A 24,604-nucleotide genomic window follows, 5' to 3' on the forward strand; every position below is an offset into this window, starting at 1 on the left:
TTCACAAAGGCATCCTCTTCAGCGTCTCCAGGCCTGCTTGCAAGGCACAGATAGCAATGGGAGAAACCCTTAGAAACCTCGCTTGCCAGAGATGAGCGGCAACATCTGCCGCAAAAACTGCAGTGGCAGAACGGGAAGTTCCGGTCCTTCCTGCTGCCCGGGATTCCCAGTTTGAACTCTTCCTGGAAACGCTTTTTTCACCGCTTCTCTTGCGAAATCTAGCGGGCCCTCCCTCTCTGTCTGCCTTCTTATACCAGCGAGAAGCGCGAGCCTCAGCCCTGGGCTGCAGCGCTGAGAAGCGTCGTCCTCCCAGCCGGGCCAGCTGCGCGCCAGGCTGCAGCTGTCTTAGCCGTAGCAGTTTGGAAGCTCCCCTACCGCAGGTGGGTCATGTTGCTGGCTATTTGCCCTGTACTTTTCGCCACAGGGCCCGCCTCCCTTATCTGCTTCAGCCAACCTTGAGCCCCTCCTTTCAGGACTCCACTCCCTAAGCTCGCTGGCACTGGAAGCAGGTGCTGGCAAACACCCCAGCGCGCCCCCGGCACCCCTCTCCTGGAAAGGCTAGCCAAGGGTGTCTCACAGTCTGTTAAGCAATTCAGCAAGTGTCTGGCTTCCTGGCTTTTTTATCTCTTATCTCTACACAAAGGTAACTTCTCTAAGTTCCAAGGAAAAGAATTTAGGGGTTTGGATTCCTCTCAGTATCTTATTCTGGAGAAGAGCAATCCTACGGTGCCCATCAGAAGGGAGCCTAGAAGAATGTGGTTTTGGCAATCTCTGCAGTCTCAGATCTGAGGTCACTTCTTGACCAAGAGCTGAAATTTGTCCTGATTTATGCAACAGGTTCCATCTTTGATCTTGATTTAAATTTCTTTCTAGAGTTTAGCAATTACTTTTCCAGAGAAATGTTATTTGAAATATAAATTTATTGTGAAGAGTAAATTAAGCATTGGTTCCTTACGTCCAGAGGCAGCAAGAAGGTAGGTTTTTCTCAGGATGGAGAATTGGAAAGGGGATTGGAGAATTCTATACCGAGTTCTAACTAGAAGCTCAACACCTCAGCCCCAGTTTCCACATATGTAGAGTAGAAGAGTGTTGGCCTAAGGATCCACAAAGTCCAACTCTAACAAGGCGAAAATCCGTGACTGAAGATGCTTGCAGGTGTGACTATTTTGACAACCTTATTAATGTTATTGGTTTGACCAAGTAATTACTGTCTTTATAATAATGCAGGTTTCATTTTTATAGGAAAACTACCAGGTAATGGAGAGAGTCTCTTTCCATACAAATAGCTATCATATTTATCATTAGGAGAACATGCTCAGCTTTCAAAACCACATTCCTTGTTATGTGAGAATGTCCTAGTCCCCATAAATGGCAGTCTTATAAATGTCACTCACACTAAAGGACATTTTTTTCTGATAGTAGGTGTAATTTTATAAAATGGCACATTTATTTGAAGTAATAACTTCTTTGAGATATGGCCTTTTGCCAAGCCCCTAGTTTTTCAGAATGTTGGGCTTTAACCTGGTATGAAATTCTACCTGCAGGGCAAATGCTGCCAGCCCATAAAATAGGATGAAGGTCTCTGTTTGTCAGGCTTCGAGGTTTTACAGTAATGAGTAGCTGTGTATAAAGAAATTGGGTAATAGCACTTTCATCATTTGGCAATGTTTATGGTTCTGCTGAATGAAGTTCACATAGCAACTTGAGGTTGAGAAACCAGTGTATACAAGGCCTGCCCCCTAACTTGAGAACAATTTCCAGATTTCTGCCTTGCTTAAGCTTGCTAACTATTGCTAGAAGGAACCGAACAAATTTTGATAAGCCTGTTAATAAAGATGAATACACTGGGCCTTGAGCCTTGTTATAAACAGCTTTAAGAAAAAGATTCACTTGTCATAGAATTTCAAAATTAAGAAACTCCTAAGCAGCCATTCTGCATTTCCCTGCCTCCTGAAAAACCATCCCTGTATCGCTCTACCATTATTAAAAGGCTGTAGGTTGTCCTTTTAAAGTCTCTTCAGTAGCTAATGCTGCAGTTACCCTCAGATACACAGTTCAGTATTTAATGATCCTCACCATCTAGTTCTCTTTCTAAGTCACTTGCATCTCTTGTCAACTGCTATTTAAAAGTCATTTCCTTTTAAAATCTTAAGAAGTCTAATAAGCTACTGGCAAAAAAAAAAAAAAAATCACCATTCAAACTGGAAGACTCACAAGGCACATTGTAGCTAGTTTCCTCTCGGTTGTCCTCGGAGGAAGAGGTCATTTGATAAGTGTCCGCATCCACATTTACCTTTAATTCCTACTGTAAAAAATCTAGGAATATAGTTTTTCTGGGTGGGATTTTTTTCTTGGAGTTATCATTAGGCCAGAGATAGTAAAAATAAGATTTATAAAGACCAGACCTCTGAAGTCACCTGTATGGCTCTTCTTTGTATATCCAAAGAGAGTGAACTAGCTCATTCGTTAATTATGAGGACTCCCTGAGCAGTTCCACATGATGTGTTAAACATACTCAAAATATTTTGAATGACTTTTAGGCGATATCCAATATGATTTGAATTAGCACTTTTTTTTAAAGAAGAAATCAGCCCCGGAAGGAATAAAGCTAGGTAAATAACTAAAGGATAATTAATGCTTAAAATAACGCATGATAAGAAAACGTACTTGACCTATATATAGAAACAATTTGTTCTCCCAAAATCAATAAGGAAAAAAAGGACAAAGAATGTACTATTTGAAAATCATCTTTTAGAAATACATTACTGCAGAAAGAATGCAGTAGTCTACTAAAAGAATTATTTTGACTCTAATTAACTAGGCAGCAGATTGACATCTAATCTAAATGCTTCTCCTCAGTGTTCTGGGAGAGTTTATTCAACTCTGTGTGGAGTGGTCTTACCACATTGTACTTTGACAATTACATATTTCTGAAAACCTTGATGAGAAATATGTTTATTTTAAATGTAGATTACATGCTCAATCCTAATGTCAGGAGGAAATAAAGGTTACAATTTTGAAAAGTTGAGAACTATCATTCTGAGTATAAAGAAGCCTAAGAGTTGATTCAGTACAACTCCATAGCACACGTCTTAGGGGCCTTTAGAACACAGGTTAGATAGTCACTTTGGCCTCCGCTCCCAACACCGTAGGGGCGTCCGTCGGCTCCTCCTTGGAGATGGCCCCAACCCTGAGGAGCAGGGCGATCGGAGGGGCCTGTTGGCCATCGAAGTGGCCTGTTGGCCATCGAAGGGACCTGTTGGCCATCGACAGCGCTTATGCAGCTTTCATTCCACCTGATCCCTTTCATAGGGTGTGGAAACAGCTTTGAGCCAAGTTTAACAGTGGCTGAAGGCATTTTGCACAGGTTTTAGTAAACTTTCTTGCCGTTTCCCAGGTGGACTAGTGTCCCTTCTCTGGCCTGGGATCCATGCTGCACTCTCCTCTGCTCAGGTCCTCACACACTGCATTGTAACCACTTGATGTTTCTACATCCTCCCCAAGCCAGGAACACCCCCGAGGACCAGGAGGGTCTGTTTATCACTTCGCTCCTGTCTCAAGACAGCATGGGGCCTGGCACAGAGAGAGGTTGTGCAATAAATCTGTCGAAAACATGAAATCCTACCAAAATATTGTTGGTGACACTGCTTTTTATTTTTGGAAGATGCTGATCATTATGGGTAAAGCAGATTATGAGGGTGGAGGTCCCCTGTACTGTACTGGTTAATAGTCAAGGATTCAAATCTCAACTACCTGCCTTTTAGGGAGAAGAATGAGGATGCTTCATATTGTGCAGAACATACAAAGGAAATAGTGGAAATTATTATAACTATTTTTTAAAAAGAGAAAGAAATTGCAGGAAAATTGATGTTTCTTCTCATTAACCTTACTTACAATAACCCTATTATGTTGCTAGAGTGGGTAAGTTTCATAATAGATTTGTAATACTTTGGAGTCTAATTCAGTTTAAAGAGTGATTCATTTTTGAGACTGACATAACACAATACAGGCATTTAACTGAGGTCACAAAAAGTGGAATATTGAATTTTTAAAGGTTTTAATTAGCTTAACTTAAGTAAAACACTTCAGCTCTTCTGTAATACCTCAAGGCATGTCATAAGATATAAAGGCTTTTGAAGAGTTCAAAAGATCTAAGTTATATCAAATTGTTCAAATTGGCATAACTAAGTTATATCAAACATAAAAAATTATTATGCTTCTAGTTATTTCTTCTCAGTACTAAAGTATCTTAGTACCCAAGTGCTAAAATGATTCCTTCATCCCATTCCATTGCCCTGACGTATGTGGTATGGGAAGCGGAAGGAGGTCAAGCAGAAAGCAACTTAGCAGGTTGGTGAACGGTTCATCATGGTTGATAATGAAAGTGTGCCAGTAGGTGGTTATCCTAGACTGAGATCCCAAATTGTGATGGATTTTTCTCTTATTCCATTTTCTTTTCTTTTCTTTACTTTTCTTTCTTTCTTTCCTTCTTTCTTTCTTTTCTTGTTTCTTGTAAGGCACGTGTGGAAAATGGGAAGCTTTGGAAAATGCGCGTTTGGGGCGGCAGGGACACACAAAGGGCCCTGTGTGGATCGCCCTGAAGAAACCGAGAGTCTCACAGTGGTGTCCGATTTACAGCCCAAACTGTGTGGACTCCGTGTGCGGGGTAGAGAGGATCCGGGACCTTGGCTGGAGTAGAGGGAACCACATGGACACTGTTTTAGTTAAGAATCTAGGAATCTTCTGAGAAGAGAGGTCCCTAAGGAAAGAGATTTTGGCCTGAAGTGCAGTCAGGATTGAAAAGATGAGTCATCCTGTCCGCGCAATTATTTTCCCATTTCTGTGATCATGTTACTGAAAGTGGACCTGTTGGTGGGGGGGGGGCCCCAGATGCTATTACCACAACAACGCCCCTCTTCCCTGGGGTCCCTCTGTTCTAGGTCCTCTGCCCGCTACCCTTAAAAATTATGGCTTTCAATGGCAGAGTTTGGTGAAAAGGAAAGGAACTATTCAAAAGTTATACAGGTTTCAATGAATGGCTAAATGTCGCTGTTAAATCTCAAAATCCCTTTAAAACACCCACCAACACACACCGTCCTGCCTTCCCCACTTTGCCCAGTCAAGCCAGTCAGGCCAGTCAGGGTACCGTCCTTCAGAAGAGAAAGAACAGAAGTCCGGGGCTTGGCTAGGCAGGGCTCTCACTGTTCCCAGCACCATCCACTGCGTTTCTATGACCTCCAGCTCTTAATTCAGAACCACGTGGCACCTTCTCATGGCCTCCTAGCAAGAGTCCTCTCTCCCCTTTCCTTCCCACACGGTCTTTGCATCGTTCCCCTGTGGCATGGAGCCAGCCATCCCTGAGCTCTCATGCACACAGGCTATAACCAGGGGAACCACCTGCACGGCTGCTGCATCTTACTTTCCTGCTTCCTAAGCCACGTGGTCAAGGGAGCCCCGACTCTGTTCCTCAAAATCTCATGGTCAAAAGCCTCTAGTAAGGCTGCCACGCCTGGGTTTAAATCCTGGAGAGAACCTTTCCCGGTAGCCCCATTTGCGACTCCCTCCGCAGGCGCTGTAAGGAGGTGGGCGGGGCGGGGGGGGGGGCGGTGTTGCTGCTTGGCCAGTTACATCCTGAGTTAAAGTTACACAAATCTTCTTGGTTAGCTTTGTGGATATGCAAAATAACCATATTTGCACATGAGGTTTGAAGATATCCTGCTATTATTGACATTCAAAATAACTCTCAATGGCCCTGCTCCATGTCTCCCATCCTCCATGGCAGCGCACTTCGGGCAGGATTGAGAATATCCTCTATTTTTCTTGGACACCCCAAATTCTGGACCCCATTACTAATCTCCTTTCTGGGGGCCTAGCTGCACCCTGTTACAATCACACGCCAGAGTCTTGGGAGAAAGGGTTGAGCAATAAATCCCCAGTGGAGTGCTGGAAAACCCCTCTCTCAGGGGGAAAAAATAAAGTCCTAATCTGTAGCATTTGCTGATTTCCAAGTTGTGAAAACTGCCCTCACAGATGATTTCAAGCTTTCAGCTGGCAAGCTGGCTCCAGCCACACCCCTATGATTTCACCTATAAGTAGAATCTAATGAACAAAACAAACGAGCAAAATAGAACCAGAGACATGGAAATAACAAACTCACAGTGACCGGAGGGGTGGGGGAGGGGGATATTGGGGGGGAGAAGGGGAAGGGTCAAGTCAAGGAACATGTATAGAGGACCCAGGGGCACAGACAACGCAGTGGGGATTGACTGGGGGAGGGGGGGAAAGGGGCAGGGCAGGGTAGAGCAACAGGGAAAAAGGTGGTACAGCTGTAATTGAGCAATATAAATAAATAAATAAGTAAGTAAGTAAATAAGTAAAACCTAGGAATTAAAAGAGTCATTTAAAAAATATTTTTCAACCACCACTGCACTCAGGCTTTTTTATCAGAGTGTAACACAGGAAGGGGGAGGGAGTTTCAAGAGCACTTTCTCTCCTGAGGTAAGAAACAGCCAGATCTGGCCCCACAGTTCAAGCCGATCCTGGGAAACGGTAGAGGCTCTGTGGCCACTGGGAGTCCTTGCCTCTGAGCACCAGGTTAAAAATCGAAAAACATGGTATCCAAAAGAATATGAAGGAAACTGTGTTCATAAAGAGCGTGAACCACCCCCAGGGGATTTCTAAAAATGGTAAGGAGATACTTTGAAGCAGAAAGGAGTTCTCCCATCAGCAGGGCTTAAGGGATGGGATCAGATCCACAGCGAAACTGCTCTACCACCAAACTAATTTGGCAGTTATCAAATAGATATTTCCTAGTGGCTTCAGTGTAAAGATTAATGACTATTCATAGGAAATTGCTTATTGGATAATTTGGTGATTACGACAACCCACTTAGTATTCAGTGTAAATTAGTAGGTTTTGCTTTTCTAGGACTGCTGCAGTCAGGGATATTTAGAAAGTGATTCAGTCATTTCAATTTTGAGTGAACTTTGTTTAAATTAATGCTCATGAACTACATACGAGCCAAATGCCACTCAGTCACTGAGAGTTGTTTTTCTGATGGTGACAGTCCTGCTCCTGGTCCTCAGGCTGAATCTTTGTGAATCACAGATTTGTAAGAAGTTGTTCAGGAATTAGAATGTAAATGGAAGTCAAGGTAAATGAACTCAGACATGAATGAATTCCCAACCTTGTTGTCATGAGTTCCAGGCTTTAATCAAATGAATTAATCAGCACAGACAATGGATAATGAACTTACCTAATGAAATTCTTGGCCAGGGAATCAGGAAACAATCTTCATCTATCTTGACAGGTGCTGCTGAGATCTAAATGTGAAAACATATATTAATAAGATTTTTAATTGAACTAGAATTTCACCAAAGAATTTAAATTAAAAATATTTTTTCCTAAAGTACAATTAAAATAGATAATATAGATCCGTATTACCTCACTCTCTTGGTAGTTCATTTAGTGGTGGTGAAATGTTACTAACAGAATCATTTAAGTTGCAGCAGAAGCCCTAGCTAGTTCTGATTATTAGCAATTCACATGGAAGGATATATCCCTACAGAACATTAATGTAAAGGTTATATTTAGTTATGCTCTTGTGACTTGATGGAAGTGTACAAAATAAGATTATTTCCTTTTGTGTCATTCTAGTGGGTAGCATAAAAACTAATCATCAGTAAATTAAGTTGCTATGAGGCACATAACATTTTCTCACAAAACAATTGAAATAATTGGTTTTTCAGCAACCTACCTGCAGTGGTTTCTTTATTTAGATCAAGAGCTTTAAATGATATGTTCCTGTTAGTCTATGGCTATTACTAACAGACCCACTTCTAACTACAAGACTAAAATAAGAAATATGCTGTTATATTTTCAAATAACGTATAGGCTGAAAATTGAACTATCCACCAAAAGAAAAAAAAACAATTGGTAGAAAAAAACATTGATTTTTGCAGGGGCACAGTAAATTTTTTTATAAACTGGAACCAGTGGTCTGTTTAAACCAAAGTCCTTTGATTTTGCTTAAATGTGAACACTTGCTTTCCCTAAACAGCTTTGCTCTCACTAAATACACAAATCGCTCAGTAAATGGGATGGGTTCATTTGGTAGTGTAAGTTGTTTTTGGGTTTTTTTCTTTCCAATTGTCCAATTGTCCCTGGGATATATCAAAACAAATGCTTTGGCCCTGGCCAGTGTGGCTCAGTTGGTGTGAACATCACCATATAAACCAGAAGATCACAGGTTCGATTCCCCCTCAGGGCACATACCTAGGTTGCAGGTTCAATCCCAGCGGGGGCGCACACAAGAAGCAACCAATTGATGTTTCTCTCTATCATTGACGTTTCTTTCCCTCTCTCTCTAAAATTCATGAGCATGTCCTCAGGTGAGGATTATGAAACAAACAAAAAAAGCAAACAAATGCTCTGAATCACAAGAAGGCTGGGATAGTTGTAGAATTCCCTCCTGCCCAATATATACCTTGTGATGAAAAAAATATATTTGATTGACGGACTTCAGCACATTATAAATATATTGTAAAGGCATGTAGGGCTTTTGGGTTGAAATTCAAAAGGAATAATAAAACAGAAGGAAGGACTAAAAAATAAACAAAAACAAAAAATCCTGTTTACAGGCATCATTTTAAAATGAAAAATCCTGTTACAACTTACAGGGTTTAGAAGCATTATTTCTATTCTAACTCCTTGGAAGCTGCCAAGCCAGATCACTGCGTTTGTGTGCTACACCACCAAGGGGTGGGGGCGTGGGGAGGTCCGAAGGACATGCTATCCAAGGAATTCAAAATCTTGTGTGAACCACCATTTCAGAATTCACAGCTGAGTTCTCAATGCAGAAAGTAGCAGAATGTCCTTAATAAAGGTTTTATCCAAATGTTGAACGAGATACCATATGCACTATATGAGAGTAGCTATTAAGAAGTGACATAGACTTGTGAATGGATTTATATATGTATGTACATATGTATTTATTTTGTAATCCTCACCCAATGTTTATTGATTTTAAAGAGAGGAAGGAAGATAGAAACATTCATGTGAGAGAAACATTGATTTGCCTCCCATACACACCCCAACCAAGGATCAAACCTGCAACTTAGGTAGGTGCCCTGACCTAGATCACACGCGCAGCCTTTTGGTGTACGGGACAGCACTCCAATGAACTGAGCTACCCGGCCATGGCAAGTGAACAGATTTAATTATGCTATAACTTTGTGGTTCATGCAAGAAAATTCTTGAAGGTTTCCTTGCAAGAGGCACAGAGCAAAGCTTACCTGCAGCCTGACACCAAGTCTTGAGTCTGGTTCCCTTGGCTCATTTCTTTGTCGGGCCTGCACACCATTCTTGCCTCTGGTTTTCCTAACAATAAGATTCTAGATGCTCAGACCCAATCAATGATTACTTAGGGGGAAAATTGTAAAGCAGGTAAAATGTTTCTGCATCCCCTTGCAAGCTCATTGACACAAGCTCATTGGTCTCCCTCTGTCTTTTGCCTCCCACCGTCCCTCTTCGAAGAAGATAGAGTCATCTTTTGCATTCCTAGTGGTTTCTTGGCCCTGGGTGCTCCTTAGAATTGATTGCTTCATTTGTTGTTGTTGTTTTGTTTTGTTTTGTTTCTTTTTTAATGTCTGAGCTCTCCCTTAGATCAGCTGAATCAGAAGCTCAACAGGTGATGCCCTAGCATTTACTAGTTGCCTAGCTGATTTTAATGGTGACAAGGGAAAAGAGCCACTGAAAGTTAACGGGCAGTGGTTTCAACTCTTGGTTCTACAGTAGAATCATCTGGGGAAGCTTTAAATTAAGGAAAATAATAAAATTAAAAATAAATATACAATGCCCAAACTCTATCCTAGACCAATTGATTCAGACTTCAAGAGTCCAGTCATCAGTATTTTGCAAAAGCTCTCCCGTGATTCTAATGTGCAGCAGGGTTGAAAAACACTGGTTTCTCTTGTAATCCTTTGCAGATGTATATGCATTTTTAAAGCCTTAACAATTCTAAGTTGCTTTGATAACGGAATGAAAGATCGAAAGGAATGCCAAGAAGACTTCTGCCTGTACCACCATCTCCCTTCTCCTCCCATTCCTCTCCAAACCAAACTCTGTGGTGGGGGTAGGGAGGGCGTCTTTCTCTGTCTACTTATGATTTTATTGTGACTCTCAGCTATTCCTATTACTCATAGTGTGTGTGCTGTAATGTTGATAGTTTTGTCTTTATAGTTGTTTTTATGATTACCTCCAAACTTTTTTTATGTGAAACATTTTTTGCATTTTGTGTGTGTGTATGTAAAATTGGGTGAGCTTAAAAACAAATAAGATTTCTAATAATGTAAATAAGGTTGATCTTTACATAAAATAATTCACCTTAATTTGTACTTTCTGTAGATGTCTCAGACTAAAAGATATAGGAATAATCCACAAAGGCTAATTTCTTTTTTCAGGCCTATCCGCACCAGAAAAAGAGTTTTCTTCCTTTTCTCTTTTACAAATGGTCTTATATACACAAGTATTTATCTATTTTCTTCTTTATTCTATGCAAACACTATGGGAAACAAATGGTCTGTCTTTCAAGAGCAAGGTAAAAACATGCCACCTTTTAGAAGAGGCATGGTTGAGTTGCTGAACCTTATTCTTCTTTCTAAGAGAATGGGGAATAGGTCTATTTCAGGATTGGGGAGGGGAAAAGGACCATTTAGTCCCTAGGTGCTGATACCTAAGGACTTTAAAATTTTATTTTGATATAATCTCCAAATCAGATCTATTTGTACATGGAAATATACTGCTAGGATGAAAATAAGTCCATTATATAACTTTAACTTTGTATTCATTTATCAGATATGTGTACATGACTATTATGCTTTAGCATAAATTAATATTTAAAATATCATGAGATTATCTCCTAAACAAAACAAATAGGTTGCATTATATTTTGGAATATGTTAAAAAGCATTAATTTGTTAAGTATAAGCAATGTGTGTGTGTGTGTGTGTGTGTGTGTGTGTGTGTATAACTTATTCTAAAACTTATATTGAAAATCCAAGTAACTAGAATATCTAAAACAGTTCTGAAAATAAAAAATAAATTGGAAAGAATCAGTCTACCCAATTTTAAGACTCTCTATACAAGTACAGGCAAAGGCAAAGGGTAGACACATAGATCAATGGAACAGAATAGAGAACCCAAAACAGACCCACACATGTGCAGACAACTGATTTTTACAAAAGTAAAACGCAATTCAGTGAAAGATGATCTTTTTTAACAAATGATAGGGAAAAGGTGATTTTTGCCTTAAATCTCACACTTTATTCAATTATTAACTCTAAATGAATAATGGATTTAAATGTAAAATATAAAACTATAAAACCTTTAGGAGAAAATATTGAGGGCCTAAGGTTTAGTGAAAAAAAATCTTAGACATGATATCAAAACACAATAAAAAAATTGAATTTCATCAAAGTTAAAAACTTTTGCTCTGTGAATGGCCCTTTTAAGATGATGGAAACATAAGCTACAGACTGGGAAAAAATAGTTGAAAGCCATATATCTTACAAATGACTCATATGTAGCATACATAAAGAATTAAAATCACCCAATGTTTAAAAAACAAACAATCCAATCAGAAAATGGAAGAAGACATAAAGAGATTTTTTACCAAACAGAACATACAGGTAACAAATGAGGAGGTCAGACTATTGGCACAAACATCAACTTGGATGGATCTCAAGGGTATTATGCTAAATGACAAAAAAAAAAAACCAATAAGATGCTTTGTAGGGTTTTATTTATATAACATTCCCAAAATGACAAAATTATAGAGTTAGAGAATAAATTAAATCATTTCCAGGGGCTAGGAAAGGCAGAGGAGAGGAGTAAGTATCACCACAGAAGGATACTGCTGGAATAGTTCTGGACCCTGATTGCAGTAGTGGATATAGGAGATTATATATGGGATAAATTGACATAGAACTATACACATGCTTTGTACCAATGTTAGTTTTCCAGCTCAGATATTGTACTATATGTATGTAAAATATAACCATTGGAGGTGTTAACCAATAAAGATCTGAGCATGTAAAATAATTTAAAAGTTTATTTGGAGTTTTAAAAAGATTCAAATCTGTGAGACACAGATTCAAGTAGCAACCCAAACTGCTCTCCAGAGAGAACAAAGGCAGGTTTTGTAAAGGCACAAACCATAAAGTGTAATTCTTTCATGCAAATGAAGAACTGCTGGCTAGGTTAACAGAGGTTGGTTAGTTTATATGTGCAAACGAGGAAGTAAAAACTACAAGGATGAGGTCAAGTCCATATGTGTCCACAGAGCAGTAGTTGTTCCAGGTTGTTTGTGAGTCAGCCTTGAGGAGAATTTAGCAACAGGTTTAGCAACTCAGCAGATCTGAGAATTGATGCATAAGATGTGCACTGGCCCCACTTCCTTAGTCGCCTCCTGACTCTATAGAAAGTGACTGTCTTAGCAATGCTTACTCCATTTCTTTTATTTCCATAATCAGGGGAAATGGTGAAGGATGCATAGGGACCTCGTACTACTTTTTAAAGATTTTTTAAGTATGTTTTATTAATTATGCTATTACAGTTGTCCCATTTTTTTCCTCCCCTTTATTCCTGTCTACTCTGCACCCCTCCCTCCCTCCAGCCTTCCCCCCCCCCCCCCCCCCCCGCTTAGTTCATGTCCAGGGGTCATACATATAAGTTCTTTGGCTTCTCCATTTCCTATACTATTCTTAACCTCCCCCTGTCTATTTTGTACCTACTATTTATGCTTCTTATTCCCTGTACCTTTTCCCCCCATTCTCCCCCCAACCCCTCCCTGCTGATAACCCCCCATGTGAATGCCATTTCTGTGATTCTGTTCCTAATACTATTTTTACAAATTTCTATGAGTCTTTAATTATTTCAGATAAAAAAATTTGTTAATATCGTTGATTTGTTAAGTATAAACATGTAATAGATGGAATTTTTGTAATCCTGTTTGGACACCCCCATGGTCTTATTATGCTAAAATCCTCTTAAGGCGGGAGTGGCCGGAGCCTCTCTGATGTCCGACCGCTGGGAGGTGAGAGAAGTGAACACACACACACCACCCTGACTCCAGCGGGTGCCTCACGGGATGCCAACTTAGAAACACCCAGGAGGGGTGCCGCCTCAGCCTCCCAAAACCTGGGGTAGGATCTGCAGGCACAGGGAGATGAGGGGCAAGACTCTACATGACCAGGACCTGGCCCCTGTTGTCACACACCTATGTGCACACGCACATACACACATCTCAGTGGCAGCTGCCACTATGGCTTTCCAATCACCTTGGCCATCTTTGCATCTGCGTCATTGGTTGCCAGTCTCTAATCTCTACAAACACCTTGTGGGATCACATTGCATGTCTGGCCCTCCCCTGAAGGAGCCCGTCTGGGAAGCGCTTTCACAGGAGGTAAAACCAGCCCTGGAGATGTTCCACACCAGGAGATGCTCTTGTTGCATTTCCTGGTATGTAACCGAGGTTTATAAAGAGCTGAAGGAGAAAGAGGAGACCACTATGTTATAACTATTTTAACCCATCTTTCCCTTGATAACCTACTTCCTGTTTGCCACTTCTCTCATTTTCTTTATTCCTCCCATCGTGATCTAAGAGTAAATCAGGACTAGGAAACTGTTTTTAAAGATTTAAACAAGAAACCTTACTACCTCCATAATTCCATGTTTACACATAAGCTATTTTGAGTTACAAATAGTCTGAAATGGGTGTAACTTCCTTCTTTATGTAATACTTACTGTAAAATGACCTCTCTTGTTGTTGAGAGGATGCATACATCTCATTCTGACGTATTCCTACACTTAGGGTATTTCCCCAAGACTTAAAAATTAAATTCTTCCAAATAATTATTAACTTTTTTTACATATTATTTCATCATCTCATTTATGATAACCTTAGGTCTGATCATTTTTCTTTTTTCATAAAAAATAGTCAAAAAGTTGCATTTTCCTGGGTTGATTAGCAAGCAGAGCTGCAACAAAGGCTTGTGTGCAGACACTTTATTAGGGAAGTGATTTCAGGGAGCAGGAGTGAGGGGCCAGGAGCACAAACCAGGGAAGGTGGGAAAGACAGGGCGAGGGTGTCACCTTGGCCGCTGTTACAGATGGGTGGTGCTCTGATCCAGTGGGACTTTCTGAGGGGCCTTATTCCATTTTTCAGAACCATGTGCCAGAAGCTGAAAGGAAACCATTTGTCTATGGAGTCCTGATCCCCACTGCTCCATGGGCACCCCATGGGTTGTACACATCACAGGTACAGGTATCAGAAGAGCCCCAGTACAATAATCAAGAGCTGTAAGGTGCAGGGCCCCAGAGTGAGCGCCTGTTGGGCACAGGATGCTGAGCAGCACTCAGTGACTGCCCCAGGGCTGGAAACGAACCGGGAGGGTTTGAGGTGGAGCTCGAGATGTGATCAACACAATTGTCAACCGAAGAAATTCTGCAACTTGGAAAGGAGTAACTCACTGCCCAATGGAATAACTATATTTCATTCTGTTGTCAGCCAATGATATTTGATGTCTCCTTACTGGTTTTGTATCTTTAATTTTCCCAGTGATGTCTCTGAAGGGTGAAGAGTGAAAATAAATTTTAACGGTTGGGATAACACCCCAAGTATGTTACATTGGCTTGCCAAGCTGCCTTCTGAGAGAGAAATAGTAAAATAAAATGTGAAAGAATTACAAATGAGAGAAACTCGCACTTGAACTGTTTTTACATCTATGTTTTGATAAATTCATATGCTCTAAAGCCATGTCATGTAAGATTTTATTTACAAGAAATAAGTGAGTATAGCAGAAGCTTCTTAAGAACTACTGAATGCTGTTTTAGATAAATTTTATATAAAATTTATATAAAAACAGTTATAGAAGCATAATTAACCTTAATTTATAGAGTTTATATAAAGGTTATATTAAATTATAATTAACAGGTTGACAATTAGGTAACTAATGCATTATTAATTAATCTATTAATAGCCAACTTGCTGTGTCTCAAAAACTGTTCCTCTGTTGTAAGGAATTAGTGTAAGATACACTAATTCCTCTGATCCTTCCCATGTCTCCAAAGTGGATACTACCAATTTCTCATTTTAAAGATAATGATACTGAGCCCTGGTTGGGTGGCTCAGTTAGTTGGAGCATCGTCTCATACCTACGCCAAAAGGTTATGGGTTTGATTCTGGTCAGGATGCGAACAGAAGGCAACCATTCCACATTTCTCCCTCACATTGATCTCTCTCTCTCTCCACTCGCCCCCCCCACCCCCTCCCTCCCTCCCTTTCTCTCTGTCTAAAATCAGTGAAAACACATGCTTAGGTAAGGATTTATTTTAAAACAAATACCAAGATGATAACACTGAGACACAAAGAGTCTCAGTAACTTACTCAAGATCACACTGTTGGTAACGGGTAAAACAAAAAAAATAGTACTATGCAGTCAATATCTTTGTTTAAACAAAAGTTTATGGCAGGTTAGAATAAATTAATGTGGTAGCTAAATACTCAAAATAGAGTCCACAATCACTCTCTCTTTGCAATGATCAAGATGATCCAAGTGAGGACATTTCAATAAACACATCACCCATCTCATTACAGGACATCAGCAACTTGATCAAATACATATTTTGCTTACAAGTGTTCGTCCTAGTGTTATAGAGAGAAAAAATAATATATTAGAATAAAAGAATAGAGAAGTGAGGGGAAAGCCAGGCAAACTGAGAAATTTTGGAACTATAAGTGTTCAATAAAGGTAATATCATTGCAAAACATGGGCATAGTTTAAAGCATCCACCAGTGTTTCGGTTTGTTAATGTATCTCTTTATCCAACAGAAGTTTTTATCAATGAACTTGTTAAATAAGACACATGATAATATAAATGACAATTTTTACTCTTTCCAAATTTTGTGGGGAATTCACCAGAAATTTAAAGTAACATCAGCCAACTACTGTTTCCTGGAGATAATTCTCATTAATTTTTCCATGCCTCAAGCATTCATATTTTGTTGGTATTTGTTTTATTATTATCTTTCAGTCATGGAAAAAACTACGGATACACTTCCTCTTACTATGATTTCTTCAGAAGAGCGAGAGACTGTATGTATTTTTGGAACTGGAGATTTTGGAAGATCGCTAGGACTTAAAATGATCCAGTGTGGTTACTCTATTGTTTTTGGAAGTCGAACCCCTCAGATGTCTAGTCTGCTGCCCAATGGTGCAGAGGTCTTGAGCTATTCCGAAGCGGCTCAGAAATCTGACACCATAATCATAGCCATCCACAGGGAACATTATGATTTTCTCACAGCACTGACTGAGGTTCTCCGCGGGAAAATATTGGTCGATGTCAGCAACAACCTCAAAGTTAATCAATACCCAGAATCCAACGCAGAGTACCTTGCTCAGCTGGTACCGGGAGCGCATGTAGTGAAAGCATTTAACACCCTCTCTGCCTGGGCTCTCCAGTCAGGGGCACTGGATGCAAGTAGGCAGGTAAGATTAAACAGTGAATTTACTTCTCTCAATGTTTAAAAAATGAATTTTTTTAAACATGTCTTCACCTCAAAGATTCCGAAATTTAATTCCAAAAGAAAATACCCACTAAATAGTCCATTCTGCTAATATGCGCCATGAATAGTTTTCTTGGACTTAACCAAATTAGGTGGCCAATTGTGATTTGTTTCCCACTGTCTGCAAAGCTCCTGGTTGGATGGACGCCAGTTTCTGGGGGCCTCTTGCTAGTACTAGAAAACAACACACCTAAAATTGTTGCTAGACATCCTTTCCACTCTCCTTTCCTTATATGAAACTAGTTCCATTTATCCTCTGAGATTGGAAGCAGTCCATAAGTGATGGAGCACCCACGAACACTGAAGAAACATCTAACTATTCACACTGTGGGAAACAACGTCTTGCCATATCAGTGTGATGTGCCTGAAACCATTCTCAACTTGAAAGCCTGGTACTTAACTAGCCAACACACATGAGCAAGTTTCAAACATCATCTCATTAAACATGTTGATTCACAGCCTTGTCTGAAAAGCAGTTCACTACTACATGTCCTTGTCCTAAGCAGTACTTATATAGACTTTTCAAAATAATTATTAAAGAAAAAATAAATACAAAATAATTATTTTTAATCCAGGTATTTATCTGCGGAAATAGTAGCAAAGCCAAGCAGAAAGTGATGGACATAGTTAACACTCTCGGACTGACTCCGTTGGATCAAGGAACTCTCAGGGCAGCCAAGGAAATTGAAAACTACCCCCTGCAACTGTTTCCAATGTGGAAGATGCCCTTCTACTTGTCTGCCTGTCTGTGTGTCTTCTTTTTTGTCTACTGTGTTATCAGAGAAGTAATCTACCCTTATGTTTATGAAAAGAAAGACATCACATTTCGCATGGCTATTTCCATTCCAAATCGTGTCTTTCCAGTAACGGCGCTGATACTACTCGCAGTGGTCTACCTCCCTGGTGTGATCGCTGCCATTCTGCAGCTGTACCGAGGTACCAAATACAGCCGATTCCCAGACTGGCTGGACCACTGGATGCTCTGCAGAAAGCAGCTTGGTTTGCTAGGACTGGGGTTTGCTTTCCTTCATGTCCTCTACACACTTGTGATTCCTATTCGTTATTACGTGCGATGGAGGTTGGGAAATCAAACCGCTACCCAGGTCAGTCTCTCCTCATTTGTACTCTCCTATTCCTTAAGTAAAAGAGAAAACTTGCTATATGATATTCCATTTTACAATTACAGAAAACCAGTCTTCTAAGCATCTTTATTTTTTAAAGTAATAGGATTAAATATCTCATGTCTAGTTTTTGTTTTTGAGTGAATCCACTTGAGAAAGAAAGTTAGATTCTCACGGTCCCTTGGGTCCCAACCTGTGTTCCCACAGACCTGGGATGCTGACAAACTGGCAGGGTTGAGAGCTCAGGAAACCTAGTGACACAGAGCCAAATTCCTTTGAGCACATTTAATAAATGTAAATGAATGCATTTTCAAGGTCCTGTTATTATGCATGCTACTTCCTTTTGGAAGTCAAAACCTAACCATCTTGTGAGGAAGGGGGCTGTTCCAACATGTGTCCCAAGAATGTAACTAAATTTACAAAACAGTGCTTATAATACCATTAGTATTTTGGCTTGTAGGATTGTCCTCAATTGTTTCATTTGCTAAGCAAATTGCAAATGCTGTTTTCTGCATAACCAAAGAATTCAGAAAGAATCAACTCAGGGAGTCTAAAAGCAGTCCCAGTGGACGTGGGATACATCAGCTCTCGTCAGGAAGTAATTGGTTTCGGCCAATCTTACTTCAGTCTCAAAGTCTATTAGTCAATAACTCATTGATGGTGCTTCTGTGGGTTTCTCTGCATTATTTCCCTAAAAAATGCATGGGAAATTTGGGGGTGAGAATCACATTAAAGGGGCCTGATTTCTCTCCATCTGTGGTGTGACAAACTAGATGCAGATTTACACATACTAGACATGAAAGAACCCAAACTTTTTGTGTGACTAATCAGCATATAAAGAAGAAGAGCAGAATCTTAATGTAATCATTTGAGAACAACAAGTTTTGCTTGGGAAACAAGAAACCATGTGGTAAAGATGGTTTAAGTAAATGTTTACCTTGTTTTAGGATTTATAGGGTCAATTAAATATCTCTATACAGCTCCTGGAGTCAACGATTACAATGAACTTCCAGCAGAACCAATTACTTTGTCTACCAACAAAATAATAATAATAATTTCTAAGTGTATTTTTCTTTACAATTATTTTCAAATGACTATTAAGAAATGTCATATAATTTACCTTGAGCAAATAAACCATGCAGAGGTATTTTCAATCCCTTTGAGAGTTTGGGCAGTTTTTAAAAAAATGTAATTTTTATAAATTGCTTATAATTTTCCACAGGCAATAACCAAGAAAGAAAATCCATTTAACACCTCGTATGCCTGGCTTAATGATTCATATTTGTCTCTGGGAATCCTTGGATTTTTCTTTTTTGTCCTCTTGGGAATTACTTCCTTGCCATCAGTTAGCAACACAGTCAACTGGAGAGAGTTCCGATTTGTCCAGGTAAAGACCTCAAGATTTAATCTATTTTAATCACAAAATGAGTGTTTCTTTCCAAATATCCTCATTTTTCTCTCATACCATGCATACATTTTCATTTCGCTACAGCACGTCCATAGCAGTCTCATAAAAACAGCAACTGAATCAAGTTCAAATTAGAAAATGTGAAACATTGGTACCCCAGGGCAGATTCCGTAAGCGTTTGATTCCTGGCAGGGCATCCAGGGTTCCTGGCTCTCCCAGAGCCACAGCCACAAGTATAAATTGAAAAGCACCAACAACTATTACGTTTTGTGGAGATGTACTTGGTACAAGGTGAAAAGAAACCCAAAGACAAAGTTTCTGCTTCCAAAAATCAACCTTAGATAGGGACACATTGATTTATAAAGCAATATATTGAAATGAAGTTTAAAACCTTAAAAATATGATATGCTAGACTATCATCCTACAAGAGTCAATGCTAGTCTGTAACAGGGAAAATTGTTTGTTTGTTTGTTTTCACGTATCAGCCACAGGGCACTTCATTAAAGGGGAATTTTAATTATTTTTTTTTTACTTTTAATTTATTACTTTTGGAGAAAACATTGATTTGTTGCACTTATTTAAGCATTCATTCATGATTCTTGTATATGCCCTGACCAAGGATCAAACCCACAGCCTTAGCGTGGATGAGGCTCTAAGCAACTGAGAGACCCAGCCAGGGCCTTAACTATTCTTATAAACCAGTGTCCTCAGAGTGGGTACCTGGGCCAGGGGCACCAGCACCACCTGGGATCTTGTTAGATACACAAATCCCCAGGCCCTCCCAGACCTAACGAATCACAAACTCTGGGACACGTGACCCAGCAATTTGTTTTAACAAGCCCTCCAGACTATTCTGATGCATGTTCATTGCGAATCAGTGTAATGGAATAAACCATGAGTAATTGATATTTGGTTTGAGTTTTATAGAACTATTTGAATTTCAGAAGTCTTACAGTTTCTTCCAGGGACCAAATGCAGTCAACAATTTCTCATGTCAAACACCTTTATTCAAGGTATTAAGAGAAAAATAAACATTGAGCTTTAGTATTTGGGCCAAAACAGATAAAAGTAAAGTTTACTAATTTCTCTGTATTGTGATAGAAATTAGCGTAGTATCCGGTTTTAGTCAGTAATGTATATTAATGTGGTACTTCTTGGGAACATACTGTGTCTTATTAATCTCTGACCTCCAGAAAAGGTAATCAAGAAAAGAGTTTTACCATTGACTAAGAAGGCAAGGCACCTTATTTATTCAAACTCAAAAGAGTTTACTCCTGGGAAATTTTCCCATTCAGCCAGGTTAAGGTGAAACCACCATGTCATTTGTAACACAATCTTTTTTTTTTTTAATAAAATATTTATCATCCTGAAGGAGGGTTGATGCTTTTTTCAGAACTTAGTAAAATATTCTAAATAAGATAGGTTTCAAAGATTTGTTGTTGTTGAAAAATATTCTTCATTGGCTTAGGGTGTTTTGCTTTAAAGTGTAAATAATGTTAATGTACATATTTTTGTTTCTTGCTTTTGTAGTCCAAACTGGGTTATTTGACGCTTATCTTGTGCACCGCTCATACCCTGATATATGGCGGAAAGAAATTCCTCAATCTTGGGAATCTCAGATGGTATCTTCCTTCAGCTCACATAATAGCACTCATTATTCCTTGCTCTGTGCTGGTGATCAAGTTCATCCTTATCCTACCCTGTATAGACAAGACCCTCACACGGATCCGACAGGGATGGGAAAGGAACTCGAAAATCTCAGAATCGGCAATGAATGGAAAAACAGACATTTAAAGCAATGTTCAATTCACCCAGAGTCTTAAGAGATGAACAAGGAGCTCAGTCAAGTAAGCATTTTCTCCCACCATGGCCTGAAGTTTGTGGACAGCGAAGAAAATGCTGCCTGACTTTTAGACCTTGAGAGATTGGAAGAGAAGAGCACTTTACCTTGCTTTAGTGATGGATGAGTGCAGGCCTCACCTGAAGATCCAGATTAGCCCGTGGCTTCGTACTCAGAAGCTTCTTGTCTTCGGCAACATGCATAACCTAATGTCTTGCAAATTCCAGGGGAAGTACGTGCAACTTCCCTCTCTGGTTCAAAGGCTGAGTGGAGTGAAAGAGAAAACAGTAAAATGTGGCCACTGATAAAGGCTTTAGTAGGTAGGTCTGAAGAGGAGAGCCAAAGGAAGTAAAAGGAATGAGTTTTGTTTTGTTTTTCTGGGACATGAAAGTGATCATAGATATTGTCATAACAACTTCTATAGTTAAATGTGCTCTTTGATTTTGCTTTTACTAATATCAGTGTGTATAGTGGGGAACATTTTATAACACAACAAAAATACTATGGTTGATTGGAAGTATGGGTCAGATACATGCAAATCTATACAGTGGTCCAACGGTCACTTCTCTACAAGAAAGGTTGAGTTAAAATCGAAGGATATGCACTTGGGTTTTCTCAATGTACAATGAGCAAGGAAAGCTTCATAAAAGCCCGTGCACAGAAATTCAAATAAACCAGAATTCTGTTCTAAATATGTTCATAATTTTAGACAATGAGCTAAATAAATGTTGTAAAGTTACACTAGATTAGGTTTGGTTTTATTTAGGTATTGTGGTACGCTTTGTAAATAATGTATTCCAAATATTATTCACTATTAATCATCTATGAAATGAATTTCTAGCATAAAAAAGTAGGTCCTATAATTTGTCTTAGCTCATTATAATTTTAAGCAGTGAAATTAAATGAATAATGAATGTGTAAGTGTGACAGATACGCAGATTAGAGAGAATTATGGAAAGTCTTAGGGCAGAGAGCGGTGTGAGCAGTTATTCCATGAGACTAGGTTCTTTCTCACGTCCTCACTGGAATGCAGGATGATTCTCCTGTTTTTCTGTGCTGGTAGATCCATTTCCAAGATGACCTTCACCAGGACTAGCCTTCCTGGCTCATACATGGAGCTAAAAGGAGTCTTATGCACAATCTTCTCACATCCTGAAAGAACAAAAAGACTTTGGGTTTGACATTTCTCACGTGCTCTTTCAAGACCAGTTATTTCTCTCTCTTTTTTTTTTTTTTACTTTCATCATATATTCTACATGACAGTATACCAAATAATTAAAAGGCATTAAAATATCACTCATAATCCAGGATATTTTTCTATAAAACTTTTTGAAAATAGTTCTAGTTATACTGTATACTCAACTTTATATCCTTTTTCACTTAATGTATCAGTGGCTTTGTTCTCTTAGTTACACAGTGTATGTATTTAATTTATAACTGCATAATATTATATTTAATGAACATTTACTAACTACTGCCCTAATTAAACATGAAGGTTATATGCTTTTGTTACTAAAACAAATAACATTTCAGAGAATACCTTAGCACTTGCAAGCCTTTTTCATATTTCAAATTATTTCCTCAGAATATTTACCAAGAATTGGGATTACAAAATTAAATAACTTTTAATAGCATTTGCTATATATATTGCCAAATTGAAAATGACCTTGTCAATATCATTGGTATTCGATAAGGGTGTTGCTTTCATCATACCTTTATAGATTTTGTTTTTGCTTCAATTTGTGCTGAGAAGATACACAGAACATATGATCCATCAACGTATCCTTGATCCACCCAGCAAGGATACAAAACGCTGGAAGACTCTGAGCAGAGCAATGGTGTGTAGTGCCGACCCTAGAGCGTGAAGGGGAAGGACAGGGAGAATGTCACTACTCATCTGCTCTATTTTATGCCAGACAGCCAAGTGTTCAAGCGTGGGAACCTGCCCTTTGGCTGGCAAATGGGTTAAGGACTATCTAGGCTGATATAAAAAAGTCTTCTGGGTTAACCATGCTCCTTTTTAGTAACAGAGTAATATGTTTTTACTGGGTCACAATTTATCCCTAAAAATAGAAAATAATAGGCCTAGGTAACAAAGCTTTCCTGGAAATGGACTCTACTTTTCTAACCTAGTAAAAAGGCTCTACCCGAAGGCTTAACAAAAGCTTTCCGTGAGGCTAGGAGTTAAAGAGCGCCCCCTGGTGGTTTTGACGTTACACTTCATTGCCAGGCCTGACCCTCGGCCTCAACCTCAAAGGCTCCAAGCTGCACAAGCTGAACAGAAAAGCCAGTTTCCTTTTCTTCCCTCCCCAACTTTCTCCCTCCCGAAACCATCAGACCAGTTTGGCTATCCTAACACAGCCAGCCTCTCCGGTTTACTGAAGGTGGAAAGAATGAGTTTGGAATAGATGGAAATGGTGAGCTGTATTCCTTTTAACAGATCCAAACTGTTCTACATGTAAAAAGACTAAATTTCTTCACTACTGGTGTGTTTCTTGTATTCTAGGAAAATTTTTATTAAGCTCATTGATCTTTTATTTTTATATGTTTTCCCCGTGTTGAAATATGACTGCTTTTGTAAATGTGTACTCATTAAATATTATTTTAAAAATATTTTTTAGTTTTGTTTAATTCTGGTTTTAGCTCATCAGCATTGCAAAGAAAGTGATGAAATGATTCTGACTCACATTAGTTCCAGCAACTGGAACTAAAAATACTTCCCTTCAGAAATAAGGAGAAAGAGAGGCCCTTACATGGGTTTCAAAGCACATTATCGGATTTGCAGCCTCATGCAGTGTTTGCTTGAGCTCAGTGCGGAGATGCATTCCAATATCCTGCGTGTTCAGCTGCCCAAACCGATGGGTATGAATATACTGCCCCTCACTGGACTTCCCTTCTTCCAGGTGGATGCCTCCCAGACAGGGCCAACACCTTAATGAGAGGACTGACTTCAGGTTGGGTTTTCATCTGCGGGACCAAATGTTAAACTCCGTGCACAACTGGACAGCTGCAGCCCTAATGGGTGTTATCATTCTTTCAAAAGCAAAATAAAAACTGATAAAGAGAGGCTGGTAAACCTAGCTTCAGCTAGAAGCAAACAGAAAAGCCCCTATCCAAAAGGCGCTTCAATTAGAAATGGCAAGTATTCATGGCTCAGGGATCATAGGAGAGCCAGGATACGAGGAGCGGACCTCCTCCCCCGTCAGGGTGGAGCGGCAGGCAGACCCTCAGTTCTGGTTCTGCGTCACCACAGCCCCCGCCCACACCGCCGCCGCCGGTCCCACACGCACACACCCAAGGTGTTCCAATGCAGTCCTGCTCTGCTGTGCACTGTGAGTTAGGGTACCAACGTAGAAAAATCCTCTGCTCTTCTAAAGATTTGTTCAGTAGAATTTAGGAAAGGGAATACGTTATTCTTCTGTGCATTACCGTTCATAAAGCTCATGACGAAGACCTGAACTCTCAGGTGAGAGGAAGTAAGAAAAAGACCCAAACAAGGGAGGAGAAGGCTCAAGGGTGAAAGGGAAAGGAGTGGGGGGTCAGAGGAAAGAGAAGTGTGGGCGAGCAGGGCAGAGCACCCCACCCAGACCCAAGCAGGACAGAGGCATCCA

The 24,604-nt window shown here is 39.7% G+C and overlaps 1 protein-coding gene across 1 annotated transcript; it reads left to right on the plus strand.

Moving 5' to 3' along the window:
• The first annotated feature begins 262 nt into the window (after positions 1 to 262).
• STEAP4 (STEAP4 metalloreductase) lies at positions 263 to 23,598 on the plus strand. The gene is made up of 5 exons (XM_054563917.1): positions 263 to 380; positions 16,093 to 16,547; positions 17,200 to 17,727; positions 18,968 to 19,132; positions 20,684 to 23,598. The coding sequence occupies exons 2-5, from the start codon at positions 16,095 to 16,097 to the stop codon at positions 20,945 to 20,947; spliced, it is 1,410 nt and encodes a 469-aa protein (XP_054419892.1). The 5' UTR covers positions 263 to 380; positions 16,093 to 16,094; the 3' UTR covers positions 20,948 to 23,598.
• The last annotated feature ends 1,006 nt before the right edge of the window (positions 23,599 to 24,604 follow it).

Source organism: Pteronotus mesoamericanus, unplaced genomic scaffold (assembly GCF_021234165.1).
Source record: "Pteronotus mesoamericanus isolate MK-2021 breed Mesoamerican mustached bat unplaced genomic scaffold, CSHL_Meso_final scaffold_85, whole genome shotgun sequence".
Lineage (NCBI taxonomy): Eukaryota > Metazoa > Chordata > Mammalia > Chiroptera > Mormoopidae > Pteronotus > Pteronotus mesoamericanus.

Bases quoted from the DNA above. Each gene is read 5' to 3' on its own strand.
- STEAP4 (XM_054563917.1), top strand. From the start codon at position 16,095: ATGGAAAAAACTACGGATACACTTCCTCTTACTATGATTTCTTCAGAA. The intron at 17,728-18,967 runs GTCAGTCTCTCC...AATTTTCCACAG, and splicing joins GAAATCAAACCGCTACCCAG to GCAATAACCAAGAAAGAAAA. The intron at 19,133-20,683 runs GTAAAGACCTCA...TTGCTTTTGTAG, and splicing joins GAGAGTTCCGATTTGTCCAG to TCCAAACTGGGTTATTTGAC.